At 37.8% G+C, this 19487-nt stretch overlaps 1 protein-coding gene across 24 annotated transcripts in view; it reads right to left on the bottom strand.

Annotated features, from left to right (window-relative positions):
* The window catches only part of OCRL (OCRL inositol polyphosphate-5-phosphatase), a 58670-nt gene that overhangs the window by 11717 nt on the left and 27466 nt on the right, over positions 1 to 19487 (bottom strand). For all 24 annotated transcript variants that reach the window (XM_054471171.1, XM_063660490.1, XM_054471159.1 and 21 more), the window contains 10 exons: positions 18785 to 18886; positions 18144 to 18258; positions 16903 to 17019; positions 16613 to 16800; positions 14653 to 14764; positions 13177 to 13286; positions 11441 to 11576; positions 5579 to 5689; positions 4784 to 4949; positions 4293 to 4528 (listed from right to left, as the gene is read on the bottom strand). In XM_054471171.1, coding sequence (XP_054327146.1) covers positions 4293 to 4528; positions 4784 to 4949; positions 5579 to 5689; positions 11441 to 11576; positions 13177 to 13286; positions 14653 to 14764; positions 16613 to 16800; positions 16903 to 17019; positions 18144 to 18258; positions 18785 to 18886 — 1393 coding nt within the window. The remainder of the gene's footprint in view (positions 1 to 4292; positions 4529 to 4783; positions 4950 to 5578; positions 5690 to 11440; positions 11577 to 13176; positions 13287 to 14652; positions 14765 to 16612; positions 16801 to 16902; positions 17020 to 18143; positions 18259 to 18784; positions 18887 to 19487) is intronic.

Here is a 19487-nt window from a genome sequence, read left to right as displayed (position 1 = left end):
GAAGTTCTAAAAAGGATTAGTTCATATGAAATAGAGAAGAAATACAAGTCATATACTTAACAGAGTAAGAAATGGATGGTTAGATTAGTAAGACAAAGTAAAAACATAGTGAAAAAAACACTACGGACAAATTAACAAGTTATTCCTGTTATTTCAAATTTTTGATATTGTTTTCCCAACAGATATGTCCCCAAGCAAATATAGTTTCTCTACCCATCCCTCAACTTTTTTCATCTCTGTATTTACAACTTAGCCATATCTGGCAAGATCAAGTCTTGTCTCCTTTCAATTAGTCCATTCTACAAGCAACACCAGAATGTTCTTCCAACTATATCAATTTGCAACCTCATACTAATCAGCAAACCCTTCTGATGGTTCTAGATACCCTCTGGCTCACACATAAATTTACCTATTGACTTCAAGACTCTCTACCACCCGCCCCATTTTCCCTAACCAGCTTCATACATTCTTATCCTTGATCTTCACTTGTCCCAGGGAAATCTTACAGTTTTTCATACATCATCTTTTCACTTTCACCTTCTACCCTTTATTCAAGATGTCCTCTAAGCCTGGAGGAGCCTGCTCACCCACTATATTAATACGTGTTTCCTAAGTACTTGGACTTGACTGAAAATACTTCTATAACTAACCCCAAATCACCTTCCTAGTTCACTTTATTCTTATGTGCTAAACTTATTTCTCAGTCATGTTAATATTACATGTATCAAATATTCATTAAAATGAAAACAGGCTGATTCTGATTTCTACAGGGATTAGCTGGTCAGTCAATAAGCTTTTATAGCATATAAGGGCTTGAATAAACAACATAGGAAAGGAACCTATTATTAATACAAACTACAACTTTCATAGCAGTCACTTTAAATGACTTTCCAAAATACTGACTTACCAAGCACACCAGACATTAGCCAGTAAAGGTGGTTAATGTTCAGGTTATCTTTAACCAAACTCCCTATTAACCATGACTTAAAGTTTAGCCATATTTTACGTGCAAATATACTTTCATCACTACTAAATTATGGGAACTCACATAAACTCCATAATACTTTGTATCCAGTGTGTAATGAATCAATATTGAGGATTATTTGCTACTTAATATTCTAGTTAATATAACAGAAAAATCTATCTTAATTCTGAAAAACAATAAAGATGATTACAAATGGTAGATTTTCATCCGTTTCCCACTTGTGCTAATCTCAACTATTCTAGGAGTGGCAAAATCACTGTTATGAAAAGGGCTGGAAGGATGAAAAATAATTATGTCAGTTATTTCATTCTGCATTTGGTGGGAAGATGGTGTGGCATAAGGATCTTTCTAAAACAGTGCATAAGGATCTTTCTAAAACAGTACATAGAGAGACAACACATACATTGAACTCATTTCTGGCTTTACCAAAATTTTAGAGCAAATAATACAACAGAGGGCAGGTACCATTATTAATAGCATCATCTCATGAGATTTGAAATACGATATTGGGCCTTGGGGAAAAAAACATGAATACTATACCTGAGGAATCATTTCAGAAGGTGAAAATCAAGTCACAACAGAGTGAGAAGGTATTAAAGATGGGGTACTAATTGTTTTTAGATTTCTTGTTTACTGCTCCACAGTAATGCAGGTTGAGTATTCCCAATCCAGAAATCCAAAATGCTCCAAAACTCGAAACTTTTTGAGTACTGTCATGATGATCAAAGGAAATGCTCATTGGAGCATTTCAGATTTCCAATTTCCAGATTAGGGAAGCTGAACTGGTAAGTATATAATGCATATATTTGAAAATCTGAAAAAGATTGAAATCTGAAACACTTTTGGTCCCAAGCATTTTGGATAATGGATAATCAACCTGTATAGATAATTTCCTCATCAATGAGATACAGGAATTTAATAACACTGAAATGCAACAGACTGTGAAAAGAATCAGAACCCTAAATCCTACAAAATAAAAGCTTTAAAAGAAAAATGATGACCACACACATACAATTTAATAAAAACTCAGAAATTCTGTAATTAAAAATGATCAGGGTTCTATTATTTTAACCCTGAATCACTTGTGCACAAAAAGAAGGAAAAAGACTTCCCAAAGAGCCATTCATTCCTCTAATGATTTTGGTTCCTTTCTATTCGTGGGCAAACATGGTAAAATTACCCGATAGTACACTTTACATAAAATAAAAACTTTATGCTGGTTGAGCCTCTTCTGGCCAATCCCAGAATATGAAAAACTGCAAAGTTTTTCATATTAATGGCTTTGCAGTTTTTCCACATTAATGGCAAAGATATTCTAATATCTTCACTGACTCTAAAAATAAGAGTAGGTTCCTGTTTACATGAAGGCGGAAGGAGAGAGAATAAATGGGATAAGTTTAAAAAAAAAAAAAAAACAAGAAGGAAACAACCAGAAGAATTTAGGAAATGGTGGACCCTTGACTGGACATCTGTACTGGACTCTTAAAAAAGTCAATGTCACTAAAGAAAGTGGGAACTGTACTACTCCAATAGAGACATCAGAGATCTCACCAAATACTATATGAACCCAGATTGGATTTTGGTTTAAAAAAAGGTGTAACAGAAATTCTTGGGACAACTGAAGAAATCTGAATATGGACCGAATGTTAAATGATACTATGGATTACTGTTAGTTTTCTTATACATAATAATGGCATTGTGCTTAAGTGTGCCCTTTTCATTAAGAGATGCAGGCTGAAGTGTTTAGTGGTGAAGTGACATATTACCACTTAATTTTACACGACACAGCAAAAAACATCTGTGTGTATATATGTACAGAAGGCATGTGGGGGTGTGTTGTACTGTTCTTTCCATTTTTCTACACATTTGACATTTTTCATAAGAAAAAGCTGAAACAAAGAAAGCTGGGAAATTATGTCTGAGATGAAGGAAAGGGGGTAGGAGAAATAAGAAAAACAACTTCATCATCCAAAATGTATTCTAAAAGGTGAAATACTAAAATCTAAAAGACAGAAATATGTTAGGAGAAAAACAATTATCATGAAAAACAGCAGAACGGTAGGATATGAATTTCTGAAGAAAATGGTTCTCTCTCAAACAGAGGTAATATACTCAGTCATGAGGGCTCTGGGGAAATAAGTATAATTCCAAGAAAGAATGCCGGGGCTGGACTCAGTGTTTTAATCTGCTGTCTGAGTCACAGCTAAAACAATTCCATGGCAACAGAACAGATCGGACTCAGACAAGCCAGCAGCCTGCCCGCTGGTCTAGACCTCCCTGCTAGATACACTCACTCGCTCTGGCTAGGTCTAAAGGATCCACGTGAATACTACAGGTAAGGATAACGTGTGCTGTCACCTCACCTAATTTTCTTTGGTAAAAAAACCAAGAATATACTTTTGTAGCCCAAAGAGATTCTGCATACAATCCAACAATATTTTCATTTAGAAGGAAATTTCTTAATACAATGAACTTTATTACTAAATCAACTTATGTTACTGAAGATAGTAAGTACTTCCTTCATAAAAACATTAATATTATAGCTTGGCTTGGGGGAGAGGTGGGAAAATCAACCTCCTTTTCTTTCTTAAGCACATCACATTAAATAAGTATCAAATTTCAATGTACATTATAAGCATCTGGAATGCGGATAAAATGCAGATTTGTAGGCTCCATATCCTGAGATTCTCATTCCATTGCCAGAAGTGGGGATACCTGTAATAAGCACCCCCAGGGATTCTGATTCAGGTACTCCAGGATTCCAGGATAGTTCTATGCTTCCATAAACAGCAAAGTTTTACTCTGATTAGATATAATGTGGTATTAGTGAGGAATACTAAACTGGGAGCCAGGAAATCTGGGTGCTAGATTTGTTACTAACTGATGGTATTTGACTTTGGGCACGTCAATGTCTCTGTGCCTCTGTTTTCTCATATGCTCAAATGAGGATAATTCTGCCTGCCCCACTTAGCATACCTCACGTACATGCTAATTTATACAAAAGTGACATGAGAGTATGAAGAGCTTAACAAACAAGCATTATATCTTTGAGAGGGGAGTCTTTAATCTTATTTGGTGAGCTTAGTATTATCTATTGTACTCCCAACAAGAGCCAACTGCAGATTAGTCCCCCCTCTTTCCTCTTAGGCTTAATCTAATCAAAACAGTGCTAAAGTAACATTCTTCCTTATCATTTGACATCCCCCATGGCCAAAAGAAGACAGAAAGCACAAAGATAATGAGGACGTCACTTAAGTATTGTGAAAATTAAATGTAAAAGAGGTTTATGTCTTGGGACAGTTCTTACCAAGTCTATGAGTTTGGTAACAGGAACTTCTCGGATTGGTCTTTTCATACGGCACAGAGCCTCTAAAGATGTGCCAAAACAACTTGGGAGGTAATTTCCACTGATGGTCAAGAAGTAATCTTTGCCTCGATCCAGGTGAAGGACGAGAATATCTTCAATCTTATCTTCTCCCGAGTTCAGGATGGTTACAGAGTCTTTGCTGACATACACATCAAGAGAAATGTCCACTGTCTCATCTGAAATGTAAGAGATGATACATGGTAATAGAAAAACTTCCAGTGGGAAAGCAAAAAGAGTATAAGAACCAACAGAAAAGTGTCCTCTAAAAAAATCATAAGCAATGAGGGGGAAGAGACAGGACACACACCAGAGGTATCACCAATATGACAGTAAAGGTAAGAGACATGTGGTTAGAAAACAGAAAGTTAAACCAAGGGGATGGGAGTCATGAGGACATCACCAGCAGAGACAATGGTAAAGGGAAAACTCACTTGGCTCCAAGTAGCCCTCAAAAGGTTCAGCCCGAAGCCATGGCTTGCAGTACTGGCTGTCATTAAGTTTAGGGATGAAAGAAAAATGGCAGGGAACCTGTCCATTGTTGCTGATCTGGAACTTCTCCTTTTGTAGTTGCCGAAACTTCACATTTTCAAACACAAACTGGGGAATAACAGACAGACACAAACATGCATCACTAGTAGGGGAAGTAAGTCAGTTGGATTATTCCATAGAGGATATGAGGAGTAAGGTAATTGTTAAGCAGGTGTGCAAATGCCATAGACATTCACCAACTGAACCAACTTCACACCATCCACTTGCATGTATTATTATACTCACACCAGCAGAGAAGAGTTAGGTGGCTCTTGCTACTTCTCCAGGCTACTCTGATCATTCCTAGGATCCTAAGAGGGTAACCCAACCTTGGTTCAGAGTATTCATCCTGGTTTCTGAGATATAAATTAACTAGCAACTCTGAAATACTAAATAAGAGCATCTAACAGCGGAGGGCTTACTATGTGCCGGGTGCTGTTCTGAGAGCTTCGCATGTATCAACTCATGTAATCCTTACAACTACCCCTTAATCCAGAAAAGGAAACTGCCGCTCTGAGCGGGTAGGATACTTGCCTGAGGTCATACATCTACTAAACAGCAGTGCTAGAATTGGAATGGAGGCAGTCTGACTCCAGCGACATGGGCTTAACCACTTTGCTATGTTGCCTTAAAGTAGCAGTTTCTTCTGTGCTAACCACAGTGAGTAGCAGACAGGGAGATCATGTATTTTTGCTCACCTCCCTCCTGCTGAGTTCTAAGGAAGGAAGGAAGTCATTTTCCATTCTGTCCATGATGCGTACACTATCTTCAAAGACTTTCCGGTACCTTCGTTCATCCACAACCTTCACCTGAAAGAAAATGTATCCTCTTTTCAGTCTTATATCCTTCTAGCTCATCTCCCTTGGAGATTATCTAACAATTTAAAACTGGTCATTACAGTAACCATTTAAAATAAACTGTGGTGCAAACAACATCCTCAAACACTTTCTATATCTTGCTTCATCCACAACTTTCACCTGAAAGAAAACAGATCCTTGCTTTAGTTTTATGTGCTCTCAACTTTTATATCTCCAAGAGTCTCTAACAATTTTTAAGGTCACTAAAGCAAACATAAATTGAACAAAGCATTATGGAAGCACACCCTTTAAGGTAAAGGTAAGATTAATTGGCTAACGTCCTGTAAAAGTTAAACCCCTACGTTAAGAAGCTTGGCAATAATAAATATTTGGGAAGAATATTTTCTTGCTTCATTGTTGTTATTTGGTAGTGGAAAAAATGTGATAATTGTGGTAAAAATGATTGCTTGCACTGTACAAAATGACGGTGTCAAAACACAGCAATTACTGTTTCTAACAATCATAACTTGGTGAGGTGGCAGCAAATATTATTAAAAAGCTTTTAACTCTATTAGATTCTATGTACAATACCAAGAAGTATAATATCACTGCTCAGATTATATAATAGCAGAGATACATTAATAAATGGAACCTACAGCCATTTTAGAAAATGGCTGAAACAAAATGTCCTAGACTAGAGTAAAACCATGACAACGGATAAACACATCGCGACTGATAAAAAAATTTTCCACTTGACACAGCACTTTCAGCTTCCTGATATAGCTGTGTTTTTATAAATATTAAAACTTCATACAAACCAATGCCAAAATTAACATAACTAACAGATTTTAATGAGATACCGGTTTCTTTTTTAGACTAGGAAATTTCACAAAAATTCATGTCAAAAAAAATTGATACATGCAGCAAAGGTTCTAAAAAGATGTGGAAACAGATGCTGGTGAGGCTGTGGAGAAATAGGAACTCTTTTACACTGTTGGTAGGAGTGTAAATTAGTTCAACCATTGTGGAAGACAGTGTGGCGATTCCTCAAGGATCTAGAACCAGAAATACCATTTGACCCAGCAATCCCATTACTGGGTATACACCCAAAAGAATATAAATCATTCTACTATAAAGACACATGCACACATATGTTTACTGCAGCACTACTTACAATAGCAAAGACATGGAACCAACAAATGCCCATTAATAATAAGACTTGATAAAGAAAATGTGGTAAATATACACCATGGAATACTATACAGCCATAAAAAGGAATGAGATCAGGCTGGGCACAGTGGCTCACACCTGTAATCCTAGCACTGTGGGAGGCCGAGGCAGGAGGATCACTAGAGGTCAGGAGTTTGAAACCACCCTGGCCAACATGGTGAAACTCTGTCTCGACTAAAAGTACAAAAAAAAAAAATTAGCCAGGCATGGTGGTGGATGCCTGTAATCCCAGTCACTTGGGAGGCTGAGGCAGGAGAATCCCTTGAGCCCAGGAGGCGGAGGTTGAAGTGAGCCAAGATTGCACCACCGCACTCCAGCCTGGGCAACAGAGCAAGACTCCACCTCAAAAAATAAAAAAATCATGTCCTTTGCAGGGACATGGATGAAGCTGGAAGACATCATCCTTAGCAAACTAACACAGGAACAGAAAACCAAACACCACATATTCTCACTCATAGGTGGGAGTTGAAGAATGAGAACACATGGACACAGGGAGGGGAACAACACACAACGGGCCACTCGGGGTAGTGGGGCGAGGGGAAGGAGAGCATTAAGGTTAAATAGCTAATGCACGTGGGGCTTAAAACCTAGATGATGGGTTGATAGGTGCAGCAAACCAACATGGCACACATACCTATGTAACAAGCCTATACGTTCTGCACTTGTATCCATAACTTAAAGTAAAATAAAAATTTTTTAAAATGTTGAAAATAAGAACATCAAAGCTGAGTCAAGTATCTCAGACTGGGGAAGTTTTTCACATATTTGAACTGTAACTCTTAGAGAACCGAGGATCAAACAATCACTTTACCATCACCAGGGCCCATACTATAGCATTAGGTTAAGATGAATTTTATACTTTTACAAAACTTTGCAACTTTTAATTTCCAAAAGTATTTTGCACATGTCTTTTTATTTTCACAACCTGGAAGGCTACCAAAGCAAGGAATATTTTTGTTCTGATAGTTGAGAACATTAAGATACAAAACAATCAACAAACTTGCTCACTGCTACAGTTAATACCAAAGGTGACATCTGGACTAGTTTAAGACTCTTTCCAGTATACTAGATATGTGACAGAATCAACTTGAGTATGTCTTAAAAGCACAGCTGCCTGGGCCTACTAATCACAGTCTCTAGGGGTGGGGACACATGCATCCACACTTTTTTTTAAAACTCTTTAAGCAATTCTTAAACCCACTGAAGTCTGAGAACCAATGCAACAGATCACAGTACCAAGTGCAGGGTTGGAACCCTATCCCAGCTCTATCTCAGCCAGCCCACAGAAAGTCTTCTGAAATTAATTGGCCACGGTGCACTTGGCTCCTTTGTTAACAGTCATTGGTGCCAATGGTGGTGAAAATGTAGTGTGGTTTTTAAAGCCTCTAATCATAGCATGCCCAAGAATCCAAAACATGAGGTGATTACTCAATAAAATCAAACTTTTTCTCAGCGGGTTATCATGATCACAGCACTTAATGGCAAATCAAAGATAACGAGGGGGGGAACCCCAAAGAATTTCACAACCCGTCACATCCATTTTAGTAAAGGAAATTACTGACAAAATTAGGAATTTGAAAAAAAGTACAATGAGCTAGGTCTTTATGTAATAAGATGGGAGGTTCTCCAAGACACACTGCTGATTTAAAAAAAAAATCAAGTTGCAGACCAACACATACATATAAGACCGTTTATGATATAGAGACACACACAAATCAGTATTTTGTCTATGAGTGAACAAAAAAGCATATACAAAGGTCTAGAACTGCACTGTCCAGTACGATAGTGACTGGCCACATAGGGAATTTGAATTTAAATTACTTTAAATTAAAAGTTCAGTTCTCAGTTGCACTAGCCACACTTCAAGTACTCAATAGCCCCCTGCGGCTAGAAGCCACTGGACTGGATGGCACAGATACAGGACATTTCCATCATCACAGAAAGCTCTATTGGACAGCACTGGTCTAGAAAGATATAAACTCCTAAGAGTAGTGGCCTGGCTGGGGAATGGGGGGTTAGGCAAAGTTGGGAGTAGGAGACAGAACAGGGATTGAAGAACTTCTGCCTTATCTGTCAATTCTGCTTAAATTTCCTTTTAATTTTTTTAAAAGCACTTGTCATTGCTGTATAATTTAAAAATCATTAAAAACTCAAAATGCAGATCTTTATTAAAGATATACATAAATACACACGAAGCCTGAAAAAAAATGTAAATATCCCACTAGAAGCCCTGCATTAATGTGTACGGAGTTTTAAAAACATCCCAAGGTTGGCTGGGTGCAGTGGCTCATGCCTGTAATCTCAGCACTTTGGGAGGCCGAGGCGGGCGGATCACAAGGTCAGGAGATCGAGATCATCCTGGCTAACACGGTGAAACCCCGTCTCTACTAAAAATACAAAAAATTAGCCAGGCGTGGTGGTGCACGCCTGTAGTCTCAGCTACTCGGGAGGCTGAGGCAAGAGAATGGCATGAACCTGGGAGGCAGAGCTTGCAGTGAGCCAAGATTGCGCCACTGCACTCCAACCTGGGTGACAGAGCGAGACTCTGTCTCAAAAAAACAAACAAACAAACAAAACAAAAAACTAACAAACAAACAAACAAAAACATCTGAAGGTTTTGAAAAGAAATACAAACAAAAAAGCCAGGCATAGCTGATCTAACCAAAGAGGTTAGTGTTTGAGGAAGATATCCTCTCAAAATGGATTAAGAGAATTCAAATGAAGAAAAAGGGGCAGCCTGCAAGTACAAACTAGAAATTAGATGGGCTAAAAGAAGTTATCTAAAGGTATATTTCATCAAGTTCTATGGAATTATAGAGGCATTGTGGGGTAGTAGAAAGAGCACAGAGTTGGCAGTTAAGCCAACTTAAGATTGGAATCTCAGCTCTCCTCCTAGTTGAATGCTCTTAAATAAGTTATTTCAACTTGCTGTTCTCCATCTGCTCATCTGTTAAATGGGAAATACAGTTGTCCCTTGAGATCTGTGGGGGATTGGTTCTGGCATTGCCTGTGTATAATCAAATTCACGCATACTCAAGTCCCACAGTTGGCCCTCCTTATACGTGGATTTCACATCCTGTGAATACTGTATTTTCCATCTGCATCTGGTTGAAAAAATCTGGGTATAAGTGGATCTGTGCAGTTCAAACCCATGTTGCTGAAGGATCAACTATATTTAACTCAAAGCATTGTTGTGAGGAGTAAATGAGATGTGTGCAAATTGCCTCACATAGTCCCTGCCACACAGCCACTAGCTGCTGAGGAACAGTTACTATTATTGATGATTATTATTTTAAAATTTCAAAATGGACAAAAGTCAAGTCATGATTGTCTTGATAAAATTTAAAATCTATTCTAAGACAAATAACTAATTCTGATCTTAAATGAAAAGCCCCAAAGTCTTTCTTCCTTAAAACAGGAGCAGGATAAAAAACAGGTTGGTGATATCTATCTCAGAAGCCCCCTAAATCAACACACACACACAGGAAAGAAACCTATCCCATTATGCTCTTCACATGTCTGAACTCATTAATCTTCATGAGTATGTACCAATATTACCAACGCTTAATAGAGGAGGAAACTGAGGCATAAATATGTTACATAAATTGTCCATGGTTACACAGTTAGAAAGTGGTTGAACTGGGATGCAAATCCCAGAAGTCTACTACAAAGCCCATTCTACTAAGCACTGCACTGTATACATTCTGACAGATTATAGGGCTGCAGATCTGAAAAATCCACAAGAAATAATCTAAATGTACTGGCTGTAACAAATTAAATCAGCATGATTATAAGATATGACCTACATACCAATAACACATAGTTTAAAAATACAATGGGAAAAAAACTTTACTCACAATACAGACAGAAAATTAAATAACTGGCCATTAATGCAGCCCAGGATAGAACAGAGTTAAAGAAAAAATTGGCTGGGCACGGTGGCTCACGCCTGTAATCCCAGCACTTTGGGAGGCTGATGCAGGGGAATCGCTTGAACCCGGGAAGAGGAGGATGCAGTGAGCCAAGATCACACCACTGCACTCCAGCCCGGATGATAGGGCAAGACTCCGTCTCAAAAAAAAAAAAAAAAAAAGAAAAGAAAAGAAAAAGAAAAAAGAAAAAATAAGTGTAGGGATAACACTGTATCCCTTAAGACAATATACAGAGTTGGTTGTATTCTGATCAGTCTGCGCCTTTGCTTCTGCTGTCTCTACCCTTCCACCCAGAATCTCCCTCCTGATGTTTCCCTTCCTTACTATCTGATAAAACTTAGCTTTTAACTCTTCATTATGCATACCTACTTTAGGAAGCTCAAGTTACCACCATCTGTGTCACTAAAAGGCCTGGAGCATTAAGAGCTATACGGACAGCATTTGGGAGGGTTAGGGGCACTAACCTCTCAATGCTGCAAATGGTTATTTGGTTATGGAACATTTATGGCTTGCTGAATTACTGATCTGTTCTGAGTCTAAATAACCCTCTAGTAATTGATACTTAACACACAAATAAATGAATGTACAAACAAGTGTTTACCCCAATATGGAAGAGGGCGCTAACAGGCTTGTGGTCACTGGTTTTCAGTTCCATGTGACTCCGATAATTAAGCTGATTAACATTTGTTCCTCTCCAAAGAATTCGGTCACACCAGGCTGGAACCCGGCATTTCCCACTGTAAGTAAAGAAATGACTTATAAAGAGAACATATCATACAAGAACATAATACCTACCACACTGGTTTAGATCAGGGTTAGGCTCTCTTGTTACATGCTCCCAAAGAACTGTGTACTTCTCCCTCCCTAACAACCCCTATCATCCTCCCTACTATCTCGCAAGCTCTGTGAAGGGATTGTATTTGCTTGTTTGCCACTGAACTCCTAGCAGCTAGCATGGTATCTGGTGCAAAGTAGGTGCTCAACGAATAGCTATCTAATGAATGAATGGTTCTGTTAAGATTGGGAGTACATCTTCAACAATGTCACCACAGGAGAAAATAGCACGTTCTTAAAATATCCTCAGAAGATTTGGATTATATTTTGAACACTTCCTTTTCCTTTACTCTATGAGCATCAACAACACTTCACAACAGACAGATAACTAATCAAGTCTAAAACTCCAATTTTCTCTTCCTAGACTGGGCTTAATCTTTGGAGAGGAATAACAGTATTGATTTCTCCTTTAAACCAGACATTTATGGACAAGTCTAGCTTCTTCTAATAGAGACGAAATAAAATCAAGCCATGCAAGTCTGAGCAAATCTCAGTCCACAGAATACCAAGGGTAGGGAAAAAGAACCTATTCATCATTCTATTAAAACAAGCAACACCTTGTGCACCTGATCCAGAAGGTGACACAGATATTTCTCATCAGTAGCTCTGCAGCTGACTCTAAAGTCAGGTGAGTGAAACAAACATGGCAAAGCGTACAAGATCTAACAGTATCACTTCATTTGCTGGCCAGTTACCTAGGAGCATAGGAATAACGACTCCCCACCCATGCCAGTACTCTCAGAGTTCAAAACAGCTGAACATGAGTGGGGATTCTTTCTCTTTCAAGTTTCTGTGCTCAGCCAGCTAGGAGAAAAAGAAAGAAAAAGAAAGAAAAAGAAGAAAAAGAAGAAAAGAAAAAGAAAAAAGGAAAGGAAAAGAAAAGAAAAGAGATAGTAGGTAGAGGACAAATACTCACTAAGAACTTACTGGGGGCACTTTACTAGGATGATTAGGAAATCAAAAGGGTCTACTAAACAGTGGTTCTCAGTGTTCTTCAGCTGTGGCAGATATTAGGTCCAAGCATCAGTATTTTTTGAAGTTCTTTAAGGGATTCTAAAGTCTTTTAAGGATTGAGAGCTACTGGTGCTAGAAGAACCTTTCATGGCTTTGTTTTGGCCTTCTGGTATCCTGAGTTAAATAGCTGAGTAGTTTGGGAAAAGAAAAGAGCCAGAACAGATAATAGGTAAGAAACAAAGGCAAAAGCAGGAAGGCAAAAATTTAAGCAAGTGTGCTGAGGTGAGAGAAATAAGGCACTGTAGGTAGCCCATAAAACTTCAACAATCTTGACATATAAGTAATAACTTCCCTAAGATAGGCTCACCTTTGAGTACAGATAAATGAAACACTCTTATTGTTCTATAATAGCACTGAGGCACTGAGCCATTAGGTTTATATATCTGCTTATGGCATGGCCTAAAAAATTCCTAGCCCCTTACCAATATGGAGGGTCAGAAATAAGATCAAGCCTTAACCTCTTCCGTGAGAAGGTTCTTATTACTTTACCTGGAATCCCACCGGTCTGTTTTAGAGTCATACTTGTAAGTGGGGATGAACTTGATTTCCCCTTCATTGAAGTCAACAAAAGCTTTTTTCTGTGTGCGCTGAATATTTAGCTACAGATAGAAAGAAGCATCAAATAAGCAGGATAACACTATCTTAATATAAGAGATGATCAGGTTGATAAGCCACTGTTCCCATTTCAAAGTATCTAGTTCCACAACCTTTACAACTGTAGTGAGAGTATATAAATGAAATTTCTATACCTTATGAATTAAATCTCAGCATTCCCACAGCATCTAAACTCACCCTCAGATAGGATGCCTGTTATTAGCACATCACTATTCTTTTATTGCTCATAGTGGCAGAGGGTAAAATGGAAAAATGAAATCTGAATAATTGTAAGTTCCTTGGAGCTGGGCAGAAACCACCCAGCACAATTTTAATTTAAAGAAAAAGCACACAAATGTTGAATGAATAATTCCGCAAACCAAATTCAGCGAATAGTTTCCAATTGTTTTGAAAGATCCTCACTCAAATATTTTACCAGAGTTATATAAGACTCAGAATTTATCCTAAATGTACCCCTTTTGGAGGCAGAATAAAGAAAAAGCAAAGAAATGTGCCAGCCAACCACAATGTGAAGGCAGACATAGACAAGAATGGCTCACTACAAAAACCATTCTGCTGCAAATCACCTGAATGTTGGCTACGTCTGAAGGCTGAAAAGGCTCTCATAACGATTTAAAGATTATTCGAATGAAGTCAAAACATTTTCTTCCCTCAATAAGAAGCATTCACTTTTAGCAGCCAGTATACATATGTTGAAGTAAAAATTCAAGTCACATGCCAGGTTCTGAGGCAAATTTACTGCTTCAAATATATGGAAACCACGTTCTTGAATATCAGGTTTTATGTAAATGTTACCGGCTCAATGCTTTTTCTGCAGGTTTTAAATACCAGCTAGCTTCAACTTATCATCTACCATGAGCCCATAGCCTATGCTGTTGATCCCAGACAAACTTCTTTTCTGTACTTCCCAATTCCCCTGACAGGGCCTCCCTCTTTTACCTCCAAGCTGTTCTTCAGCCTGCCAAGTAATCATAGAACAGTTTTCACTGTTCCATCTGCCAAACCACATCAACATAGCTGAAGGCCCGCTTCCTCCAGGAAGTGTTCTCCAATTAACCCCACCCATTCACCAACTCATTTATACAAATCTCTGAAATCTCTTAATGATAAAGACATTTTGAATAAATGTTGTATTTACTTTTTATCACTAATGTTATCTTCCCTCATCCCATCCAAGCACTTAATAAAAGCACTACAAATCTTGTATGTAGTCAATGCATCACTAGTCACACTGTTTTCACAAGACAGTAAGACGTTTCCATCACTCCCTAGAGTAAGATATACCTCCCATAACTCTAACAATCTCATCTCCCATCTAGGAAAGTTCCTATAAAATGAAACTTTACTTACCTGGTCGAATTTCAAGAGTCTCTGAAGGTCTTTCTTATTAATAAGACTTTTCACCTCATTGGCATCAGGCATGCAGAGTCTATAATTCAAATCTCCCAACCAAATGACAACACTAAGGATCAAAAAAATGTATGAACAGAAGTAGTGATTAGCATAAAAAAAACAGAGAAGGATGGAGAGAAGAAAAATGGGTAGATTATTGATAAAGGCTCACTCACCACTGTCTCACAAGGGGTTTAAAGTTGTAACTAATCCTTTGAGGGCAACTACTATCAACACCTGAGAGAGACAATGGATTACAAAATAGGTGGGAGAAGAGGACTCTATACATGAAGAATGAAAATGGGAAATATTATGTATGGGATTCAGAAGCCAAGGAGTTAATGGACTGAGAAGCATGCAGTTTATTTGCTGGACTAGCTTCAAAATTTTGCCTGGCTACTAGCCAGGTCTTTAGGGGAAGAGAACCCGAACGTTTTCTGCCTCTCAGAGTCGTGAAGTCCTGCAGGTTCTCCACTAAGGTCTGCATGGTCTGAGTGACAGCTCTCCCAGGCAGGACCCACTAAGAAAAGTAGGTCCAGGGCTCTCTAGTGAAGCCTGATCGGACTACCATTGCCCAAGTTACAGGCAGGAAGGAGACTGGCATTCCATGGGATCCTCAGCTCCCAATAACAGCAACAGGCCCTTAGATGTGCTGAGAGCCCCACAAAGGGAGACAATGCAATTAACACATCAAAATGGACTCTCCTGTTGAGTGATCTCAAGTTCCCAATGGGTCATTCTGACAATCTCAAATGCAACATGAAATTTATGGAATCTGGGAAAATAAATTTATGGAATTTCATGGCAACTTCATGACCATACATTTTAGGGACTTGACTTTACCACTGTGAAATAGAATTCCACATGATCCTAATTATTGAGACATTATGGAAAATAGTTGAATATCCCTACTCTTTCCTCCTCTTTCCCCAATGACTCTACTCTCTATATTAATTTCTTTAAAACTAATCATTTTCTACCACCACATCTACTCCTCAACACATCTCTGCTTCTATGCTTATTAAATCCCATTCTTCACTGACCTCCCTCTGCTGCCCCCATTTTTAATAAGCACAGCCATTAAAAAGAATAATGTAGATCTACATATACTGGCTTGGAAAGGAATCCACAATAAATAGAATAATACAGTCTTATACACCAAGTACCTATGTGTGTGTTTGTATGTGAACAGACAAAACGCTAGAATAGTGCTATTTAATAGAATTATAATGCACCTCACAACATAATTTTAAGTTTTCTAGTAGCTGCATTTAAAAAGAAAAAAAAAAGTGAAAATATCAATACATTTCATTTTACTCAATATATCCAAATTATTTCAACATGTGATCAATATTTTAGAAATCAAGATATCGTACATCTTTTTCCTAAGTCTTTAAAATCCAATATATAGCTTATGCATACAGCATATCTTAATTTGGACCAGTCACTTTCAGGTACCTAACAGCCATATATGGCTACTGGTTGTCATATTGGACAGTACAGATCTAAAAGGTTACACACCCAACTGTTAAGAATGGTTTCCTTTGGAGAGAGGGACTGGCTAGGTAGAGAATAAGAAATGAGGAAATTTAACTTCTAATTTTATCTTTTATTACATTTGCAATGAATATTTCTATTTTATCATAAAAACAATAAAAACTGACTCCAACTACAGACCCTCTAGCATTATTCTAGGTGCCCCACTAATAGAACTATCCTTTCCTCTGATATCAAGTCTAATTTCTCTGCCTCAATGATTCTGTTATTACTCAAAAACCCTCTCTTCTTTGTGACCCCAATCCCTCACTGGTAATCTTTCACTCTTCACAGCTCTACAGTATCTCACCACATTTAATCTCTTCACTATCCAAACTCCTGTAGCCACTACTCAAAGGCTACAGGTGAGTTAACCACTTACTCATGTTTCATGATGTTCAATTGCGGGAGGGTCTGATTTGGGACCACAAAACTCATTCTCGCACAAATGTCCTTATAATCTTGATTCCTTCTCTCAAAGTCCTCCACGTGGGCAGCCAGATGGGAATTGACAATGCAAAAGGTGGTGTTGTGAAATACAAATCTCACAGCTACCCCACCTTTGTTTCCCTGTTAGCAAGAGTAATTACTCAATTAGTACACAGAACTAGCAACTGAACTTTATTTACATGAACATGAATAATAATCAAGCTCATTTCCAAAGTAACTCACCATTTTCCCCATGATTCCAGTTCCAACTGTTTCTGTAGCAATATCACGAATATATCGACACTGATCCTTTCTGGCAAATATAAGAAGCATCATCCCAACAAGGCGCACCAGTTGAACCTATGAGTTCCAGGGAGTTATAAAAGGTTAATGTTAATACCAATCTTTGCCACATTTCTAATGTCCCACCACTAATTTTCCATCAAGATGATATACCAGTGCCCAAATCTGACTTCATATCCTCTAATTTCTCAGTGGACCCCATCAAGTGGAAACCAATATTCTCTGGGGAGGCTCTAATCTGGCACTGACCAATAAGAGTTAAAAGCCTGGAGGGACAATGAGTACTTTCAGCTCTAGATCTATTCTTTTAATCACTTCTTAGCCTACCAGGAGTAAGCAGCATTAAAAGTTCAAATAATAAAGCCACTATCCCAGCTTGTTCCTTCCACCTTTCCTTCCTAGTTTCTGATGTCTAATTTTCTAAGAAATTGAAATCAACCAAACAGCAATCCTTCTTACTTCACTTATTTTTAACTTGTGAACTACAGCTAGAAATATGTCTGAGATATGCATTAGTCAGGACCTATATGAGAGGAATAACATCCCCAGGAGTTTTATTACCTATATAAACTGTTAGAAGATGTAGAGAAAAATTACTCACATTACTTCTTTTAGAGAGCTTAGTATGATAGCCCTGTAATTAACTCTTCTGGTAGCTAAATGCCTCTACCACATACCTTCTAAAGACAAACAAATTGGCCCATCTTGCTAAAGTCAACTCTCCTCTTAACTTAAAACCAAGTTTAGAACTCGTTCAAATTCCACACCACTTCTATTCTTGCTCTGATTGCAACACATGCACCATGCGCCCACGTTTCATATTGCTTTTCTGTAAAGCATTCAATTCTGACCATGTCAGTGAGTAATCTAAATCTTCAAGTTTTATTGCATAAATCAGAAATCTTATATGTAATTATTTCAAACTACGTATTGATACAAGAATAATAAAATTCTTTTTTTCCCCTAAAAGCTATCTAAGCAATGAAAATATAGTATCAGAAAGCTTAGGGATTTTTTTTTTCTAGGAAATAAGGATGAATGATCAATCTGCCCTATCCCAGTATTACACACAGAGAAGAATTCAATTAAACTATACTTTTGGAACAAGTTGTAGATAATGGAATAACTCCCGGTGAGCCCTATTTAGTCATATACTTAAAAAGATAATTAATGCGGCTTACTTTCTTATACTTGGCTTTGGAATGCAAACCTCTCTCTACAGCCATGGACCATTCTTGTTCCTTCACAGATTCAAAGTAGAAAAAGGCTTCTGTGCTCAAGTCCAGCTCTTGGAATCTGAGGAAAAAAGGGATGTGAGATCTATACATATCCCATAATTATCTCTGGCTACCTCCTGTCCCATATGTTGAAACATTAGATGAAAAAAAGATGGGAGAGAGATAAATTTTATAGAACTGCTCTGTTCACCCAGGTGATTAGTAAGAACAAGTAGCTTTCTTTTATAAAGAATTCCCACAAGTACATTCATAAGCTATGCAAAAAATAAATCAAAATACCTCCCACAGAGGATAACAGTAGAGCTTTGCTCTTATATCCTAGGAACTGTCACTGTTAGAACCGACCTCAAGTCTTAGTTTCTATGCAGAATATATAGATTCCTATGGGTTTCAAGAAAATTAGATGCTTCCTTACACCATTTTAGGTATCTGTTCCTTTCTGTTCTCACAAATTTGACCCGCAAGTTAACTCTCATGTATAGTCTACAGTATTTTTTAAAACAGTCTTTTTTAAAAAAGGCAAAACATCATGTAAACGAACACCAAACATATAGCCAAAAGGAAATTCCAGAAGTGTTCTTTACCCAATGCAGTAGATATCAGGAGGATTGGGATCACAGTTCAGCCAAGGTTCTAACCCGCTATCTGGAGACTGGCCATTCACATTCCAAGTTCCAACAAAAAATCTAATACATAAAATGAAAAGATAATTTGAAAACAAAGATCAAGTATAAACCAACAGAAGGTCTTTCTTTTCGCTTCCATACAAAGGTATGTTCACAATATGCTAACATAATTCCTCAAAATGTTTTGCCACATATGTAAGAAAGATCTTTTGCATCTAGAACACAAAGGCAGTGGATTTTCTCTAAATTTTACATTAAGTAAAACTACAGAAGGAAACCAAGTCTTTATTTTTAAAAAATGCAAAGGTAATTGCTATACCACATTTCCTTTCAATTAAGCTCCATCCAAACTCATACTTGAAAGGAGAGCTTATGGATGGGAAAGAGGTATCTTCATGCTGTAAGCTAGTCAAATATGGATAAATGTTCTATAAGGGGCTATAGGTGACTCCAGAAACTCACTTCCTGAAGGATTACAAGGACATCTGTGTAGGAAATTCTGATGAGGCAGACGTAGTATTAAAGGGGAAAGCAGAAGGGAAAACTCATGACTGTCTTAACTGTTGACACACAAATATAAGCATAGTGGGGAATATGAGGAACTAGAAGTTTTAGCATAGTGATATAGTTATGACTGAATTAGAATAAATGAGGTATGACA

The sequence above is a fragment of the Pongo pygmaeus genome, chromosome X, assembly GCF_028885625.2.
Source record: "Pongo pygmaeus isolate AG05252 chromosome X, NHGRI_mPonPyg2-v2.0_pri, whole genome shotgun sequence".
Taxonomy (NCBI): domain Eukaryota; kingdom Metazoa; phylum Chordata; class Mammalia; order Primates; family Hominidae; genus Pongo; species Pongo pygmaeus.
Note: the sequence above shows the minus strand (reverse complement) of the source record. Positions and strands in the feature narration are given on the sequence as shown.